Source organism: Halichoerus grypus, chromosome 9 (genome assembly GCF_964656455.1).
Source record: "Halichoerus grypus chromosome 9, mHalGry1.hap1.1, whole genome shotgun sequence".
Taxonomy (NCBI): Eukaryota; Metazoa; Chordata; class Mammalia; order Carnivora; family Phocidae; genus Halichoerus; species Halichoerus grypus.
Genome location: NC_135720.1, coordinates 121,780,637 through 121,798,776, shown reverse-complemented (window position 1 = coordinate 121,798,776; position 18,140 = coordinate 121,780,637). Strand labels below are relative to the sequence as shown.

The 18,140-nt window shown below is 48.3% G+C and overlaps 1 protein-coding gene across 4 annotated transcripts in view; it reads left to right on the top strand.

Annotated features, from left to right (window-relative positions):
• PXDC1 (PX domain containing 1) overlaps positions 1-10,817 on the top strand; it is a 28,825-nt gene extending 18,008 nt beyond the window's left edge. The window contains exons 4-6 of one of the 4 annotated variants that reach the window (XM_036081484.2): positions 5,605-5,716; positions 9,820-9,944; positions 10,305-10,817. In XM_036081484.2, the coding sequence (XP_035937377.1) occupies positions 5,605-5,716; positions 9,820-9,937 (230 nt within the window). In that variant the 3' untranslated portion in view covers positions 9,938-9,944; positions 10,305-10,817. Of the gene's footprint in view, positions 1-5,604; positions 5,717-9,819 lie in introns of all 4 variants that reach the window. The other 3 variants (XM_036081483.2, XM_078055639.1, XM_036081482.2) reach the window with 3 other exon arrangements.
• The last annotated feature ends 7,323 nt before the right edge of the window (positions 10,818-18,140 follow it).

Below are 18,140 nucleotides of genomic sequence, written 5' to 3'. Positions count from 1 at the left end.
AACTGCAGTGATTGGCTCAGTACAGACCACTTTCAAACAACCAGAGCTCCAACCAAAAATGGAGTCTGGAAATATCTATTCCAAGTCTGTTTCGGAAAGCCTCATGCCTCCCTGCAAAGGCCAGGGGGCCTGTCAGAGGCATCCCTCGCAGGGTTGGCAGGCTGGGAGAAGCCTCTCCCACCCTTCCAGAGCTAAGATTCTGTCTCCTGGGGCCTTCATCCTGTTCATCTGCTCCGATCGATTGGGCACCAAGTCTGGGGCTTCTCCCGTGGAAGCGTCCCAACCTCCCCATCTCTGCTCCAGGACTAGCCAGCCCTCAGTCTGTCTGAGCAAGTGTTTCTCACCGTAAATTAGTGTGTAGATATGCAGACGATAACCGGGTGTCCCCCCGGGATGTGAGATATACTTTCGTTATTCCCTGAGTGAGAAAAGAAATATATTAAGACAATGAACTACGGTAAATTCAAAAATACTTTTCAATGACACCTTTATTTACAGTAGCACTAACATCCCTTTGAAGAACTAGTCTACACATGGGCGAGCCGTGTTCTTCAGTCTTGTTCTCCTATGTGGGTGTTTGTGGCTTCGGGGCCCCCCAGGCTCGAAGCTTCAGGCTCTGGGCAGCATGACCACACCTGGGAATATCCACAGGTCTCTCTCTCTCTCTCTCTCTCTCTCTCTCTCTCTCTTTCTCTCTCTCCCAGCCTCCCCTGCCCCAGGACAGACCCTGAATACTGAGGTCGGTCATCCTGGAACTCTGACTTCCTGGGCTCGTTCATTTTCTCAAAACCTTACACTTACGATGAAGGCCAAGTGCCTAGTCCTTCCAGCATGCCGGAGTCTGGCTCACTCTAGCTTTTTGGTGCTGTCACCATAGAACCCTTTGGTCCAGACCCTCAGCCTCCCCTCGGTGGGGCTTTGCTCTGCTGTGGGCTCCCATCTTCCCTCTGTTCGCACAAACCCCACCCATCCATCCTGTCCTGCTAAATTCCACTCATTCCTGACTGCCTCTGCCCTGCGGCTCACCCCACCCTTCCTCCTCCTTTCCTCTCCGATTTCTTAATGCCTTGTATACTGTTGATGTGGCACGTAGGGAGGTGGCACCATGGGGGACAGGCGCTGACCTAGGCTGTCTGGGGCTTTTCTTTACAGCCAGGCGTGCACAGAGGCTCAAGCACACAGCCGTGGAGATGGCTTAGGGGCCGGGGCTCCGCTAGATGGCGCCAGGCGCTAGCCATGTCCCGGGCCGCAGCAGGGCAGTGGGAGACACGGTGGCCTCCTCGGGGATGCTTTGGGCCAGTACAGCTTTAAACAGTCTTCCTCCCACGTGAATCTAAATGTTTTTGGAATCAGAAAAGCTTAAATAGAGTTTTCTACATGGTGGTTGTGTCTGTGCTTAAAAGGAAGCATAAACCCCACCCGTGATCTGGCTACTTGGACTAATCTCCATAAGCCGCAAAAATCTAATTATTCAGGTTTGGGGGGCGGGGGCCTGGAAATGAATTCTAATTTTGTATTTCATTAACCAAGCATCTGTACAATCTCAACCTTAATTTTCGCCGTACAAGGTTAGTCCAGTTTGCCAGTTAATAAAAAGACGGTGCTTTGGGTTTTGTTTGATTGCTGGACTCCACTGAAAATATAATGGGAGAGAGGATTTGGATGGAGAGAAGCTACACCGTGAATGCTTTCAGGACTGAGCTAATGTCCGCAGAAAAAGAAGAACATAGGAATTACCGAACTGGAGGAATGATGGCCTATGGGGCAGATGAGAACATGGCTACAGCCAAAAAAATAAGACAAATCATCACCGGGTACACACCACAGTCATACTGTTGACCCTTGAACAGTGCAGGGGTTAAGGGCTCTGACCCCCTGCACAGTTGAAAATCCATGTATAACTTTGACACCCCCAAAACTGTTGACGTCAAGCCTTACTGATAACATTATCAGTTGATTAACATATACTTTGCATGTTATATGTATTAAATATTCTTACACAAGTAAGCTAGAGAAAAGAAAATGTTATTAAGAAAACCTAAGGAAGAGAAAATACATTTATAGTACTGTACTGTATTTTTCCAACAAAATAAAACAAACCACATGTTAAGTGGACCCATGCATTTCAAACCTGTGTTGTTCAAGGTCAACGGTAATTGTTGCAAGAAATATCCATTGGTGGATGCTAAGATGAGTGGGAAAAATTTGAGGAGAAACAGAATTTGCACAGTCTCAATGCATCTCCCCCAAGATATTTATTCACTGCAAAGAAAGAGTGAACCTGGCAGAAACTTCTTATGCAAGTGATCCTGATGGACAGCCCAGGAACAAGGCCTGTTGCCATCACACCCCCTGACAGGATGCAGGGAGGGGAGGCGGGGTCACTCTGCAGGATTCCTGCCTGGAAAGCTCCACATCAGTCAGAGCATGAAAGCATCAGACAAACTGAGGGACCATCGATAAAATAACTCACCAGCCCCTCCCGAAGTGTTACTTTCATGGGAGATGAGGAGAGACGGAGGTAATGTGAGAGGTTGCACAAAACTAGGACACAGCAACACAAGGATCCCCAACAGAGGATCCTGGGCTGGGTCTGGAACAGAAGAAAGGGACATTGGTGGAAAAGCCGGGGACACTCCAGTAAGGGAGGTGTCTAGTTAAGTCCAGCTTTGATCATTGCACCATAGTTACGCGAAATGTTAACATCAGGAGAAGCTGGTGAAGGATACATGAGAACTCTATACTGTTTTTGTAACTTTTCTGTAACTTAAAATTAGCTCAAAATAGAAAATTAAGAAATGGCAAAGCAGAACTCTTCATGTGAAAAAAATACGAATGCAGAAAAGTCGCTTGAAAGTGAACTGTTTCATGGAATCAGTCACGTATGGGATTAAAGTAATTACACTGGCCAGTGCTTTTTGCTATTGGGACTAAGCCGACTTCTAAGATGTTCACATTTTATGCATGTTTGGAGATGGGCTTCAGATGTGAGCACTGTTCTGTAATCATAACACTTTCTTTGGTTCTGTTTATTTGCATGACACAACAGATATGAAGACATTAGCAGTAATGATAGTCACCACTACCACTTACCCAGGCCCCCACATTTATTAGATTCTTTATAAACATCGTCTCATTTCTTCTACACCTGTGCTTTAAGGATGGGTACCAGTATGCCCATTTTACAGATGAAGAAAGTGAGCAGGCAGTGACCTGCTCCCCAGGCATGAGTAGCAGAACTGGAGTTTACAGCTTGCTTTGCAAACCATTAAACCACATGACTGTGTACAGAGGTTTCTTTGCAGGGGGAGTTAAGGAGTGATTTGTTACAAATCTGTTTTGTGGGGGCTGGTAAGGACTTCATTTCTTTAGAGCTCCAAATTTCACATTTAAGAAAGATTAGGAAGTTCGAAAGTTCCTCTGCAAGGTCACTCTTCGTCACAGTCAGAAATGTTTTGTTGCACTGACATGTTTTGTTGCTTTCACTTTAGGATTTCCCCCTCTAAACTCCCTTAGCAGAAGGGTGGCAGAAAGGGCTGGGGGCTGTCAGCTGGCTGAGGTTGGATGTGCTTCTGAGACAGACACATTTGAGTCAGAGTTAGTGAAAAGCAATAAAGAAAGTGGATCTGTGCTGGGTACATTTTGATTTGAGAGGCGAGGGAATCTTAATCTTTCTTGTTACAATGTAGTCCTCTTCAGAGTCTCACTCAGACTTGGGTAAACATCTTCTGGCAGGTAGAAATGTCGATCCCGGAGGTTCCAAGCACTAACTTTTCACAGGATCTTGGTGCTCCTTCTCATGACTTCAGGCTCTCCATGCTTGTCCTTGCACAGGGAGGGCATGTGGGCTTCAACCCAGAGGGGCGGGGTGGGCAGGGAACGGCAGGGAAGGGCAATGTGCTGATGTCACGCAGAGTGTGACTAAGGGGGCTGGTGTTTCAAAAGACCAAAGAACCATGAGCTGTCACTTCTGCAGAAAGTCAAGGGGAGATGGTAGCAATTACTTGGCAAATCTGATTGATGAAGTGTCGTTTTATTCCTGTGGGGCTGAGGAGGAAATCTTCTCTTTTTCTTTGTTCGTTTTTGTGTTGTTTCCCTAATTCTCTTCGCATGGAGAGAAATTCAAAGAACTGAGAACCAGGTATCTGGAAAGATTAAAAAGAAATAGGAAGTTACAGTTATACTTATGAGAAAAGCAAATCCATGCATGGGAATAAAAAAAATTCTAAATTATGATGAGATGTAAGAAAGAAAATAAAAGAAAACAATCCCCCAAACGACTGTGGCAGATGCCCAGGGAGACCGCGGACAGTGAGGAATGTTTTTGTTACCTGTGCTGGGCCAGTAGGAGAGGAAAGCTATTTCGAGCTGTGTGTTTCTGTGTGTGAGGCTCTGAATGGGAAGATGATAAACCTTTGGATTTGAGAATGCCCCAGAAATTCAGTCGATTTTAAGCATGTTTTTTTCAGATGAGGTAAGGAGAGGACCTGAGTTGAGGACAGACAAGAGCCGTGAACTTGGCGCTTAGCTGACTAAGAGCTGAGGTTAGGGGCTCAGGCAGCCTCCCAGAGGGCTGGAGAACTCCAACACCAAGGAGAACTGGCAGTGGCCACCAGATCAGTTCTTGGAGCGTATGTAATCTACAGAAGTGACAGAAACACATTCCCCGGGGAAATGTAAATAAAAGCTACACCAGATATGAGAAGTCAGTCAAGCCACATTGACTCTTTATACTTAAATGGACCAGATGGCTTGATGGAACCCGGTAGTTCCTGGGAGTTTAGAGTTGAAGGGATCCTTGGAGATCATCCAGTACTATTCTGAAATTCTCCAGCTGTGGATACTGAGTCCCAAGACCCTGGAGCTCATGGCTGGGCTGAGCTTCGGTGTCCAGGCGCCCAGCCTGGGCTGTGTCAGCTGATGCACATCTAGGCATGCCTGTCCTCTCCTCTCCCAGTGCTGGGTAAGCACCAGGCCTCCACCCTCGGAGGCTCACCCCATAAGGCCATCGTAGACTACTTTGTTGGCCTTTTTAAATTACCAAAATTTGTGTGTAGAGGTAAAAAAAATCAATTTGTGTAGAGAACTAATATAAAGGAAAAAAATGAAGTTGCCCATTTGGTTTAAAATGCATACTGATCTCAGCTGACCCTCACAGCGACCCAGGGCAGTAGACAGCGTCATCCCCATCTCAGGCACAGGGAAGATGGGGTACCTGTGCAAAGCCTCATGGCGGTGTGATGGACCCAGACCCAAACCCAGATGGATAGAAGTGAGCTCAGTACTCTCTCTACCCCAGCTGTAAACCAATGGGGAAGGCTTTTGGGGAGGGTGCTGGTACAATTCAGAGCATCTTTCTGGAAGGAGGGATGTGCCCCTTGGCTTGCACAGGGTCCTCAGGTGTGGTTTCTGTGGAAGTTGGCATCGGCTCCTGTCTGTGTGGCAGAGTTCCAGGATGGGTCTCTGGGGTGTAGAGCATTCTCTTGGAGTGTGGGGGAGAATTTGGGGCAGTAGATGGAGAGGAAAGTAGGGAGATTGATATAAGCCCAAAACTTCAAAATCTGGCCCCTCCTGCATATTTATTTCATTGCTTTCATTTTTCAGAAATCATGAGATCCAATGGATTTTGCTTAGCAAATACGGAAACCATCGTTATTGACCACAGTATACCAAACGGAAAAGACCAACACCTGGGTGTGGATCCGACAGAGCATTTGTAAGTAGACTGATTTGAATATAGTTTTATAGAAGGGATCCCTGAACCGTCAGCTGGTGCCAGAGGCTGGGGTTCACGGCCCATAGAGGAAGCAGATGTGGCCAGAGACGTTGAGCCATCCTACCTGTATTTGGATACTTATTTAAAGTGTTTGCCTTTTCTAGAGGCAGTGAGAGCTTGTTTCATAAACCTTGTGGGGACAAAGTTCCTTTGACCAAGGTGCTGGCTGTGAGGGGGCATCGAGGGCCAGCCTTCAGGGTCCGGTCTGTGCTGGGCCCTGAGGAGGTATGGTGGCCATAAGCCTCCTCGCCCCAAGGGCCTGGTCTCCTGGGATGGGGAGACGTGTCACCTGTATGGTGTCACATCACAGGTCTGGAGGTTCTCCGGACTCTGAGGTGACCTCTCTAGGGCTCATGGGCTGGAGCCTAGCCCTGCTGGGCCGCTGAGGGGAGGGAGGATGTGTCTGATGAGTGAAGATGGGACAGCCAAAGACACCACCGCCTTCCGTGTCCCTCCTCTAATAGCAGAACTTTTAAGCATGGTAAGTGGTAAGTGCTCTAGGAAAGCCCGACACCTGGGGTCCCCTCGAGGCACAGCCTCCTTCATCCCTGGTGCATTTCTGGGTCATGTCCTTGGGACTTACTGGGAGGCAGCTTGAGGGGACATCTCAACTTGGCTTCTGTTGACTGTCAAGGTCAACCCTACGGCTCCCCCTGGTTATGTGAGCTTCAGGCAGTCATTTCACCTCTCCTGGCTTCTCTTCTCTTCAGAGTGGGGCCCCTGAGGCCCTCCCAGGGTCACTGTCAAGGTCTCAGATGGTAAATGGGAGCCCCCCTGGCCCAGGAGTCCTCACAGGCAGTGCTGGGTGCTCAGAGTCTCCCTGTGGGCCCGTGAGCAGTGTGCTCCGGGATCCAGGGGCCTTGGAGTCCCACATCCTACCCCACCCACTGAGCTGCAAATAAACACGCACTAGGACAGACTCCTGTGCGGAGACACACCCAGGCCCAGGATGTCCCTGAGCTCCTGCAGGCGGCTGGAGCCACCTCCGCTGGACCCTTGCTCTTTGATCAAGCACAGTGGGAGCCCCGACAGGCCCATGGAACCGGCCCTGGCCAGCACCTCCCACTTTCTCAGTTTCTCAGATGTCTCTTGGGTGGATGGCACAAGGATCCCTCACCATGGAGATGTCATGAAATGCTTGTGTAAGAGGACATGCTGGTGAAGCTGCCGGGGGTGGCCCTTCTCTGAAAGGCCCTTGTCCCTTTGCATGCCTTGCTGTGACACCACATGACATCCTACCCACGGTGTGTGTCTATAGATAGCTCAATCGTTCACGAGCCGGGGGTCCTCCATGACAGCACAGGGCTGGCACCGAGGGGCTATGAGATTGCTATGTATTAAGTGTGTGACCAGAAGGAGAGGTCCTTTAGCTTCATGGGAGGAGCTTCTGGTGAGGGGTTGTCTTGGTGGACGAGGGACAGACGGAGACCCTCCCTCATCACCAGCTCTGGCTCCACAGTATCCCCCGGGGGGGGCTTTTCTGTCGTTAGGAGGCCTCAGAGGCCTTCCTGCACCTGGCCAGATTTGACAAGTAAGTTGAACTGTGAGAAGCACACGGAGAGGAAGCAAGGGTAGTAACGTGACCCCTCGGGTTGGCACGGGCAGGGATGACACACCCTTAACATGGGGCCCCCTGGCTCCAGGACGCCTGGCTGGCAGGAAACCGAGCAAGAAAAGCCTCTGTGATCCCAGAAAGGCTTAACAAAGAAACGGCGGCTTCTGAACGGCTCAGGGGAGCGTTGAGAGGGAATTCCTGACGCGGGCTTGCCAGGGTTTTCTCTGGGTGGCTGACGTAGGGCAGCGCGGCTGAGCTGATGGTCGACCACTGGCTGTCTCTCGGGAGCAGTCTGTTTTAACACTCCACGGGGCTGTCAGGCAGGTGATGGGGGTTGACGATGGGGACGGGAGGTCACAGAGAGATGACATTTGAGACACAAGGCTTTGCCTCCCTGCCGCAGCCGTCCTCGGTGGTACCTGAGGGTGACCGTTTGGCCCCAACACTGTGAACTCAGCGCTGTCAAGCCTGCCATTAGGACCTGTGTCGTGCATCCAAGCAGGCGGTGTCCACGTTTCTGGGGCAGGGAGGTCCCAGAACCCAGGCGCAGACCCCACTGCACTAGGAGCGGGGTGTGAGTCAGTGGGCCTGCAGGGGCCTCTGCCTGGTGATGATCCTGGTTGGCTGGCGTGGTTGCCGGGCTCCCAGGAAACCCACCCAGGGCTGAGGCGAGTCCCCAACTCTGTCCTCACAGGTTCGGAGCAGAGCTATTTGCCAGGCCTGCTGAGGGCCACTGGGGACTGACGAGGCCACTGGACTCGGCCTGGTGACTCACTTTCCCCAGTGTTCCAGCTTCCCCTCCCTCCCTGGGTTCTCAGGGTCATCTGATCTGAGGGCAGGAGGTGGAGGAAGGGTAGGAAACTGGGCAGGCCTGCATCTTGGCCCTGTCCCTCCCCTTTGTCTACGTCTAAGAGTCCTCTTTTAATTCTTTCCAATGCTGGTTTCCGGGAAGGGACCACGTCCTGGAATAAAGTCGGAGAGGTGGTCTTACCTCCGTGAGACCTGCTGCCTGGAAGGCTGCGCACACTTGTGTCGGTGCGCAGCTGGATCTCTTCCTTGGCAGCCTCGGCTACCAGGGCCGGCAAGTGTGGGGGGGAGGAGGCGGCCCTGCCCCTGCCCCTGCGGCCGATGAGGGGAGGCCCCGCGCATCCCCCCACACACCCTTCACTGTGGAGATAGAGGACAACCTGCCTCCTCGGCCTTTTCGAGCTGATTTCAAACCTCCTCCTCGTTTAACTTCCAGCTTAGACTGAGAGGAAGTGAGCCCCATGGTCAGAATCAGTGGGACACTGCAAGGGGCGCTCTGCGTGGGGGGGCTGGGCCTTTTCTTTGCCCCCCTTGCGGCTCCCGTCTCAGTTATGTGCTTCCTGGTCACACCCAACCCTTCCAGGTAGAGTGGAGCTCCTCCAACTAACTGTCCTAGCTAGTGAGGCCCTCAAGTGCCAGGAATCAGTGCAGGGACACACAGTGTGCTGTGGGCTCCACGGGCCCCCTCCTCCAGGGAGAGCCCCGGAGAGCAGCGAACGAGCCTCTGCCCGCCTCCACCCTGCCCCCGCTTTGTGGGGACTGATCCTTAGTTGAGGAAAATGGAGAAAGCACAAGCAGCATCTCTTGTCCCTTCCTGGGGAGAATGTCCTTCAGGCACTTGTTTCTCCGTTTTAAAAATCTGGAGCCTTGTTTTCTAGCTTAGGAGGCCATGTCTGGGTTAGACGGGGGAGTGGAAATGGTTTCAATTCGTGGGGGAATCCCTATCAGGAAGGCATTAGTCGCCTTATGTTTGGAGCACTTCCTGCCTGCCCTCCCCCGTGGAAGCCCCCACATTGAATATACCACCCCCTCTAGAAGGAACCCTCCCTCCACGACTTCCCCCAGCCCCCCACCCAGATCCTCTCTGGATGGCTGCTCTAGGTCCCAAAGTCACCGGCTCACATGTCCCCCGGATGTGGTTGGGTTGTGAGCTTGTGACCACCGTGGCTTTTCCCACTCATCTGTGCTGTTGTCTGTGGGGGCCCCACACGGGGTGGGCTCCGGTCCCCATGGACTGGCTCCCTGCCTTGCTTCCTGCCATGTCCCCAGAGCTCGACACAGAGTGATCCCTGGACAGAGAAAAAGAATCGCTCTGTGAACGAGTGAATGAATGAATGCCTCAATAAATGTTGGTTCCCGAATAGGGATAGCAGTGTCTAAGGCAGTAACAACCAGAGCTGTCACGCTCTTTAGAGAAGGGTCCATTTTGCCTCATTGATTTGTAACCATGCTTCTTCCCACTCTTCCTAAACCTGCATTGAGAAGGCCGTGCCCGTTGGTCCGATGAGCCCGTGCCTCATGAGGAGCCTTGTGGAAAGCCCTTCCATAGTGTTTGGCACTGACCCCTAAGCGCCCTCTTGCCAATGACCTTCTGCCCTTTCTTTCTCCACTTCAGTGGGCCTGGTGGGGGGCGGTGGTCAGTGAGCCAACCTCAGCCTCACCTCTGAACTTCCCTTTTCAGGTTTGAGAATGGCGGTGAATTTACCTCAGAGCTGGAGGATGGTGATGACCCAGCAGCTTATGTCACCAACCTATCCTATTACCACCTGGTCCCCTTCGAGACGGACATTTTGGACTGAGTCTCTGGTGGGCCCCCACCTTCCCCGGGCCCTTGACTGCTGGTTCTGCCCCGGCTGCAGGGGCCCCCCTGCTGCCCCAGGCCTGGGTCAGGGGGTATCTCCTCAGTGACAGTGCCCAGGAGGCCCGGGTGTCCTGCCCCTGGAGCAGCGGGGCTTTCCCCTGGTGCAGGGGCCCCCCACGGCCGCCCGGCCACCCCTAGCTCCCCACCATTCCCTCACACGACAAGCGCGCACAACATGGCCTGGGAGGTGGTGAGGAGTTGCCTCGGTCTGGACGACACGGGCAGGGAATGTGAGGTAATCCAGGATTTCCCTGGGAACCCGGATGTGTGGCTTTCATTTCTCTTTTTCATCTTCTCTCCAGAAGCTGTGGGTCTGGTGTCAGCCAAAGGGGCTCTTTACAGAAGTTTCCTTGTGGACGGCGAGGGTTGGCTACAGAGACAGGGCAAATCATTGCCGATCAGGTGCCCGTGAGCGGGGACTGAGCAGTACTGATTCTCCTCCAGAGAAAAGAGTTCCTGCCTGGCCTGCCAGCATCTCTAAAGCCCTTCAGTGGGGTAGCCATGCTGTAACCACCCCGGGCTGTGGGAAGTTCACCTCTCCTGCTGTTTACCAAGCTCTCAGTGACGTCATTGCCATATGCACCTGCGGCGGGTGGGGGGGCAGGGAGACCAGCAGGAAAGCACTGGCCAAGTCCCCCTTTGCCCCTTGGTGGGGGGGGGTGGGCAGGCAGGTCTGGGTTCTGTGTGCTTATCTCCTCATGGGGTCTACTAACGACCAACATTTGCTAATGTAAATAATAGTAAATTATTGAGAATCCTAATTCTTTTACACAGTCTGTTTTTTAATCTATTTTAATTAAATAAAGTGTATTACTCTACTCCTGGATTTAGGATGTTTGGTGTCTAAAGGTATGGCTCCTTTTTATTCCCCGCCGCCTCAGGGCTGGCCCCAAGCACTCTGGTCTCATTGTTACTTAGGAAATGTGTTCTCTTCTCACCCTAGGGAATAATCTGTCCAAACTGAAAAGTGAACAAACAGCTTATGTTTTTTGATTTTTGTTTTTCTGACTTAGGGTTGTCCCCCTTCTCCATGTTCCTCTTGGCAGCCCCAGGAACCCTCCTCTGACCCGACTGCCTAGCATATGGCATTTCCATGGGATCTGCCTTTCCCTTCTGCCTTCCGGTTATGCTCCGTTGAACGCATCCTGCTTTCAAACAGGCTATTGGCTGGCTGATGGGGATGGCCAGTTGCCTTTCTTCTCTTGTGGAGTAAATTCAGTTCTTTACAAGGATAGGGCTGCTTGCTTAGCAGTTAAGATTAGAATCAATCACCGCGTTTAGTTAATCACCATCTATGTTTCAGTTGGTGATCCTCAGGATCCCTGTTCCCCAGAGGTGCTTCTCCCACGCTACCCAGCAGCTGGCCGAGCTCCTCTGCTTACTTGGACCGCATTTCCCCATCGGGGCCCAAGGTTGGCTCCACAAGCCTCTTCACTGGTTCCAGTCAGTGCACCATGAGCTTCCTCGACTGGGGGGGCGGTCAGGTGTTTAGATATTTGTTCTTCCATGAAGCACATCAAAGCATTCTCTGGCTTCCTTTTTTTTTTTTTTTCCTGGAAAAACACAGGTAGGCTCATTCTTCTCATTCTAACATTTGAAAGAATCCAAAGTACAGGTAAATATTTCTTTAAGTGCAGTGGTCATTGGTCGCTGGCACTCAGAGTCCCTGTGGGAAGGCAGTGTGGAGTGGTGGGGACTGGAGCCAACACAGGGCTCGTGCACTGTGTAAAGGAACAGTCAGCACCGCTCTGTTTAGCGGACTGTTCCAGCTGGGAGTGTGGGCCCAAGGTGGCCAGTCCTCCCAGGTTTTCAATAGGAGCTGGAAATCTGACTTTTTATGTGAAATATCCCAATTTTGAAGTGTTACAAAAAAAAACACCAGGGACAAGAAGCTTTTCCAAGTAAAAGAATGAGGAAGTTTCACCTTCTAAACCGTCAGTTCAGAGAATCAATACCAGACGAGTTCAAGTTCACGTAGGAAGTTTGCACTCTTGCCCACACATTTCTCCAGAGACTGCTTTAGAACAACCTGCCTCTCTTCTTCCTCTGTGATGTGTCCCTCGTGCTGCCCTGGGAACCAGGAGGCCCTTAGCAGCGGTGGCCTGGACACTCCCCTTTGTTACTGAATCATGTCAGAAAGCTCACTAGATAGGCCCCTGCATAGGGGTTTGCAGTTAAAACAATTTTTTGGCAAATCAAATGAAAGTCACCTACATTTCCTATTTGAAAGGAACCTTCAGCAAATGCTATTTATAGGCAGGGGGATCATCTGCTCTTTGTGTTGTAAATAGATGCTGTCTTTCACGGATGAGGTTTGCTTGAAGTGAAGATGCACAATGAGGACACGATCTAGGTCTGCCCTCTGATGAGCCTGCAGAATTGACATGCTGGGCGGTCCGCGTCCTTGCTGTGGGACAGCAGACGGGCACAAGCTACCTGGTAATTGAGCAGACTGGGGGCTCATTAATAAGCACACAGTTCTCACAGATAGAACATTCATTAATAGAAATATATGCAGGGTGCTGGCAGCCAAACTGCCCTGAGCAATGTGTCCTAACCTTAGCCACTTTCTCCTCCCGGGGATCGAATGCATTCTTGGTCTTCATTTAAGAGGGCATTCTGTCAAATTACAAGCATTTTTATTGCAGGTGAAATTTCTGACCCACGTCGGGGATGCTAAAGTACTTCCTGCAGACGAGTTTCCTACTCCAGGTGCATACTGCTTTCAAATATAGATTTTATGATTATATGGGCATGGCAAGGCCAACAGATCAGATGACAGCCATTGAAAAGATAGTTTGGTACTCAGACCCCAAGAGGAGGGAGACACAACACCAGCAGGGCCACATGGGGAAACACCAGGGCTGATCAAGAGGCAGAGAAGGTGGCGGTGGGGGGGGGGGGGGGGATGCTGTGGGCAAGAGCCTTTATTGTGATTTCTACAGAGAGGAACAGGCAAGGCAGGGTAAGCAGGTTTTGGATTAGCCAGGTTGAATAAATTCAGTGGGCTCTGGGGCACAGGGCTGCCCCTACGTGTCTGATACCTGTCTTAGGGGTGATTAGGGCAGGTGGACAATGGCCCAGAGTATGAGAGCCCATAAAGGAGATGGTGGGTTGTGGGCTCTGCACTGGTTGGTTTGCATTTAAAGGTGGGCTCAAAGGCAAGTTGTTCACTATTTCTAGGAATTGGCTAATCCTGGGAGGTGCAGTCCCTCCAACATGAGCAAGGCCCCAAGATGTCTAAGCATCAAATACAGAAACTAGAAGATGTAGTTATTATACAAATTAATCCCTATGAGTCCTTGGTCTACAAAGGGATCTGATTTTATCCCCTGCTGAGGACACAGAGGAAACTAAAAATGTGACATAACTTTATGCCTCATGCAAAAATCTTCCAACAGGTACAAGGCTCCACATAGATATAGATGTTGCTTTTTCTTAATTTGAATGGGTGACATATCCCTGTGGTGCAGAACTCAAAATGATTTAAAGGATTTTGGACAGAAAGTATTGTTCCTATTCCTGTCCCCATCCTATCCTCCCTAACACTGATTGGTTTCTAGCACAGACTTGTAATATTTCTTTATGAAAATACCAAATAAATATGAATATACATATTTTTTTAGAAGTCTGTATAACTTAGCATTCACAGTCATCAACAATGTGTCTTGAAGCACTTCAGAACTCGGTGGTCTGCTCAAATGTGATAAGTTTTACTTCTAATCAGAGTCTGAATGACTAAAGGACTTGGCAGGTATGCAGTGTATCATATCTTAGACACGCTTAACTTTATTAGATTGCTGGGCAAAGTGTTAGAATTTCTATTATTTGTTCCTGTCTGTTTTGGGGCTGGGGTGAAGATAGGGGTGGTAGGAGTTGGCAGAGGGTTGTGAATTTGCCATAAACTAAGGGCTGCTCTTGGTCTTAAGATAGTAAATCCTGAGAGCAAATTTTTCTTCTGTGGCATATTCACATTAAACAATCTTGAGACAGATGTCTAAACACCAAAATGCCTGGCCACTTATTTATTTACAATAGAAACAACTGATCCAGAAATCAGAATCCTAAGAAGTTATGGCTGGCCAGCGTATTCACTCCTGGCAAGTGGGAAAAGTAGAATAATGATCTAAAGCTTGTTCATGAATATGGAAATTAGAAGAGAGGAGATTAATTAGATTAAATACTACTGGAAATATCATTGGTACCAAGGCTTTAGAATTTTGACACCACACAAAGTCAACAGATTAAGTTTTTAAAAGTGACTGTTCTGTGTTTTTTCTCATTTCTCTGTGGACAAGTGAAAATTTGTCATGGACAAGCTATGAGATTATTGGAAACCCCAGCGTTGAATGAAGAGACAATAGAGATGAACTCACCAATGGAAAAACCAAGCAGTAACATCCCCAAAGTCAGGATGGCCTTGCCTATAGGCAGATGTGACTCAAATATTCAGATGAGGGTTATGGGAGGGCAGACCCTCTTCTTGGTCCTGCAGCATCCTTGCTCAGTAGGGAAACTTCTCCAGGAAGAGTTTGTTGGTGGGAGGATGGGGCACATAAGGTTTCATCCTTTATGTTCTTTTGGATAAAACAATTATGGCTCCCTACTGAACCAAACACTCAGAGTTGGTTGGGTTGGTCAAAATTTCTCCACCGGATGGTGACTGGTGGGCACTGAACAAATTTACTTCTGCAGTAATTCAGACAGGTCTTACAGTCAAGTCTTGGGATCCATTCTTCTAAGGAGAATTTGCATATCTTAGTTCTAATCAATTGTTAATTTTTTAGTATAACTCACAATGGCAACCTTTTATTATTATTATTTGACTTTAGTTTTGGGGCAAGTATTGTTTGCACATGGTACAAAATTCAATATAATACAAAGTGGTGCTCCTTGAAAAACAAGTTCCTGCTCATTCTTATGCCCTAGCTACCCTAGGGACAAACATTATAACCAGTTTCTTGGGTCCACTCCAGAAGTATATATGAATGTGTATATTTTTTTAATGTATGCACCTGGCTTTCTCACTTAATAATTTAGTTTGGAGATTCTTAGAGTTACCTCATTCTTTTTACCTATGTGCATTTATTTAGCTAAGCAACATTTTCCTTTTTCTTTTATTTCCCCATAATACTTTCTCTGTTTCTGTTTCTTTTTTAATTTTGTAAATATGTAAACCATCCACATATTTCAAAATATTATCAGTCCATTCATCCACTCACTATTTGTTCAGAAAATACTTATCGAGTGCCCACTGGGTACCACTGTTCTAGATTCTAGGGAAATAGCAGTGAACAATGAAGTTTATTTCTAGTGAAGGGGGCTGGCAATAGACAAAATAAGTGAATTATATAGCATGTGAGATGGTAAACTGGAGGACTTGGAGAAAAAGCAGGGATGAAGAACTTGAGGCTGGTTGAGGGTGGTCAGGCAGGTGCACCTGCAAAGGTGAAATCTGAACAAAGATGAGGGAGCAAACCATACGGACATCTTGGGGGAGATATGAGGACCCGGTAGGCCATTGTTAGGTATTGGCTTTCTTGTGAGATGGAACCCTGGGGGAGTTTGAATGGAGGAGTAATAGTATATGACATAGATAAGGGTCATTCTGGCTGTTGGGTGGAGAATAGACCTGAGGGGCCAGAGTAGAAGTGGGAAGACTAGTTAAGAGGTGTTGCAGTCATCCAGCAAGAGACGATGGTAGACCATGGTGGTAACATTGGAAATAGGAAGCAGTGGTTGAGTTGGCCATTGGGTATGAGAGGAAAGGACTCAAGGGTGACTGCAAGATTTTGAGCCCAAACAACCGGATCATTTGGTTTCCCTCAACTGAAATGCCAAAGGTAGAGCAGGTTTTGGAAAGGAAGAGCAGGAAATGATTTGGATATTTTAAATCTGGGATGACTAATACTTGGGTTTGAAGTTCAGGAAAGAGAGCAGATCTGAGGGTGGAGATTTGGGAATTACCAAAATAAAGGACAAACTATTTAAAGCCATGGGAGTGGATTTGATCACCACACGAGTGGGAGTAGACAGAAAAGAGTCTCGAAGATTGTGCCCTGAGAGCTAGAGAAAAGACAACAAACCAGCAAAGGAGAATGAGAAGGGCCAGTGAGGTAAGAGAGAAACCAAGAGTACATGGAGTCCTGGAAGCTAAGCAGAGACAGTATTTCAGGAACAGAAAAGGATCAAGTATTTTCAATGTTCCTGATAATGAAGTACGGTGAAGATGGAGAAAAGAACATTGGATTTTAGCATAGTGGAAGTCACTGCTGACCTTGACAAGCACAGTTTTGGTAGAATAATGAGAGCAAAAACCTGAATGGAATAAAAAGATATACAGTAAAATTGTTGCTTCCCGTCTCCCCCATATGCCATTTCTCCCAACTCCCCTCCCCCAGCCAGATAACTGGTTTCATTGTTCCTTATCTGTAGATCAGGAGTGTTTATACTGGTCTAAACTTTTATACTGATCTATACTTTTATATTTTATATGAATATAAGCATACATGTGTATATATATATTTTGTTTTCCTATTCTCCACTTTTTTACACAAAAGGTAGCATACTATGCATACTTCTCTACATCATGCTTTTTTTTAACCTAACAACCTACACTCAGCATCTTTTTCTATCCATTCTGAAGAACTTCCTCATCCTTGGCTGGCATCTGTACGACATTTCATTGTGGGAGTGCTCTAACCAGTCTTCTGTAGACAGACAGGTGCATTGTTTCCGATCTTCTTCGGTTATTACAAACAATATTGCAGAGAATAACCTTTTTACAGTACACATGTAGGTAGGTCTATAGAGCAATTCCTCCACAGCGGTCAGACATCTGTGTTATAGGGTACACCAATTTATAATTTGGTAGACATTGTCAAATTGTCTTCCACAGGAGCCAGACCACTTTGTACACCCACCAACAATGCATGTGAATATATAGCTGGGTCTCTATGAATGGAAAATGAGATTGCTTCAAATATTTTGCCATTGCAACAGAAGAGGCAAAGGTATACCTGAACATATAAAATTTCTCATGAATAAGAATGTATTTGTAGAATAATGCCTCATTGACTATAGAAGTATTTTTAGACATGAGAGATATGTAGGAGTTTTTGGTTTCTTTTGTTTTTAAATGAAGGAAATTTGCCTTTGTATCACTCAGCTTTTGCTGCATAACACAAGCTCCAAACTCAGTGACTGAACAGCTATTTATTTAGCTCCCAGTCCTGTGGGTCAGCAACGTGTCCTGGGATTCACTAGGGAGTTCTGCTGGTTGGGACCTGGCTGATCTTGGCTGGGCTCTCTGCAGAGAGCTGGTATAGGAGAGCTTGTGTGGTGGCTCATCATCCCTACTCCACGTGCTCCCTACTCCACGTGCTCTCTCCTCCTCCACCTGGCCAGACTAGGCTTTTTCACATGGGAACTCAGCATCCCAGGGACAAAAAGAGGGTAAACCCAACGTGCAAGTGCTTTTCAAGTCTGTTCCCATCGCATTCGTTACTGTCCACTGGCTTGAGCCCAGAGTAAGTTAGGAAGATGCGACCAACGACATGGGTACAGGGAGGTTTGAACAAGTTGGAGCCAGTACTGCAATGAATCCATGACATCCCTTAAAGGCCTAATCTTAATTCTCTAAGTATTTGGGGTCACTCTAGTCCCTGTTACTGATCAAGCCAGGCAGACACATGAGTTATGTTCTCCAAGTCCTTGATTGGGTCTGAAGCACAGTTTCAGGTCTAGAATATGAGCTTTTTCCCTCTGAAGTTTATTTCTTCTGAAGAGAGAGAGAGTTAGTGGGAGTGGGACCCAGGGGCAAGACTACTACCCAATGTGGGATGCACCTCATTTTTGTGGTTTTGAACATACATTTTTATTTTCTGAACACTTTGTTTTTCTTCACTCAAAAGGAGCTTGATGACCAGGTATCCATCTGGCATCCCATGCAACCCAGCAGGAAAGGTTTGACTTTTGCTGATTTTAGCTGGTAATGTGTTTAAATGGAAACATGCAACATCCAAACTAGGGCTCTCAGAAAGGCACTGGAATGGTTGGATGATTGGGTTAAAAGTTCCCCAGTGACTTGAAATTTTGACTCATTGAGAATAGTCTGATTGACCCTTATTCTCCACCCAATT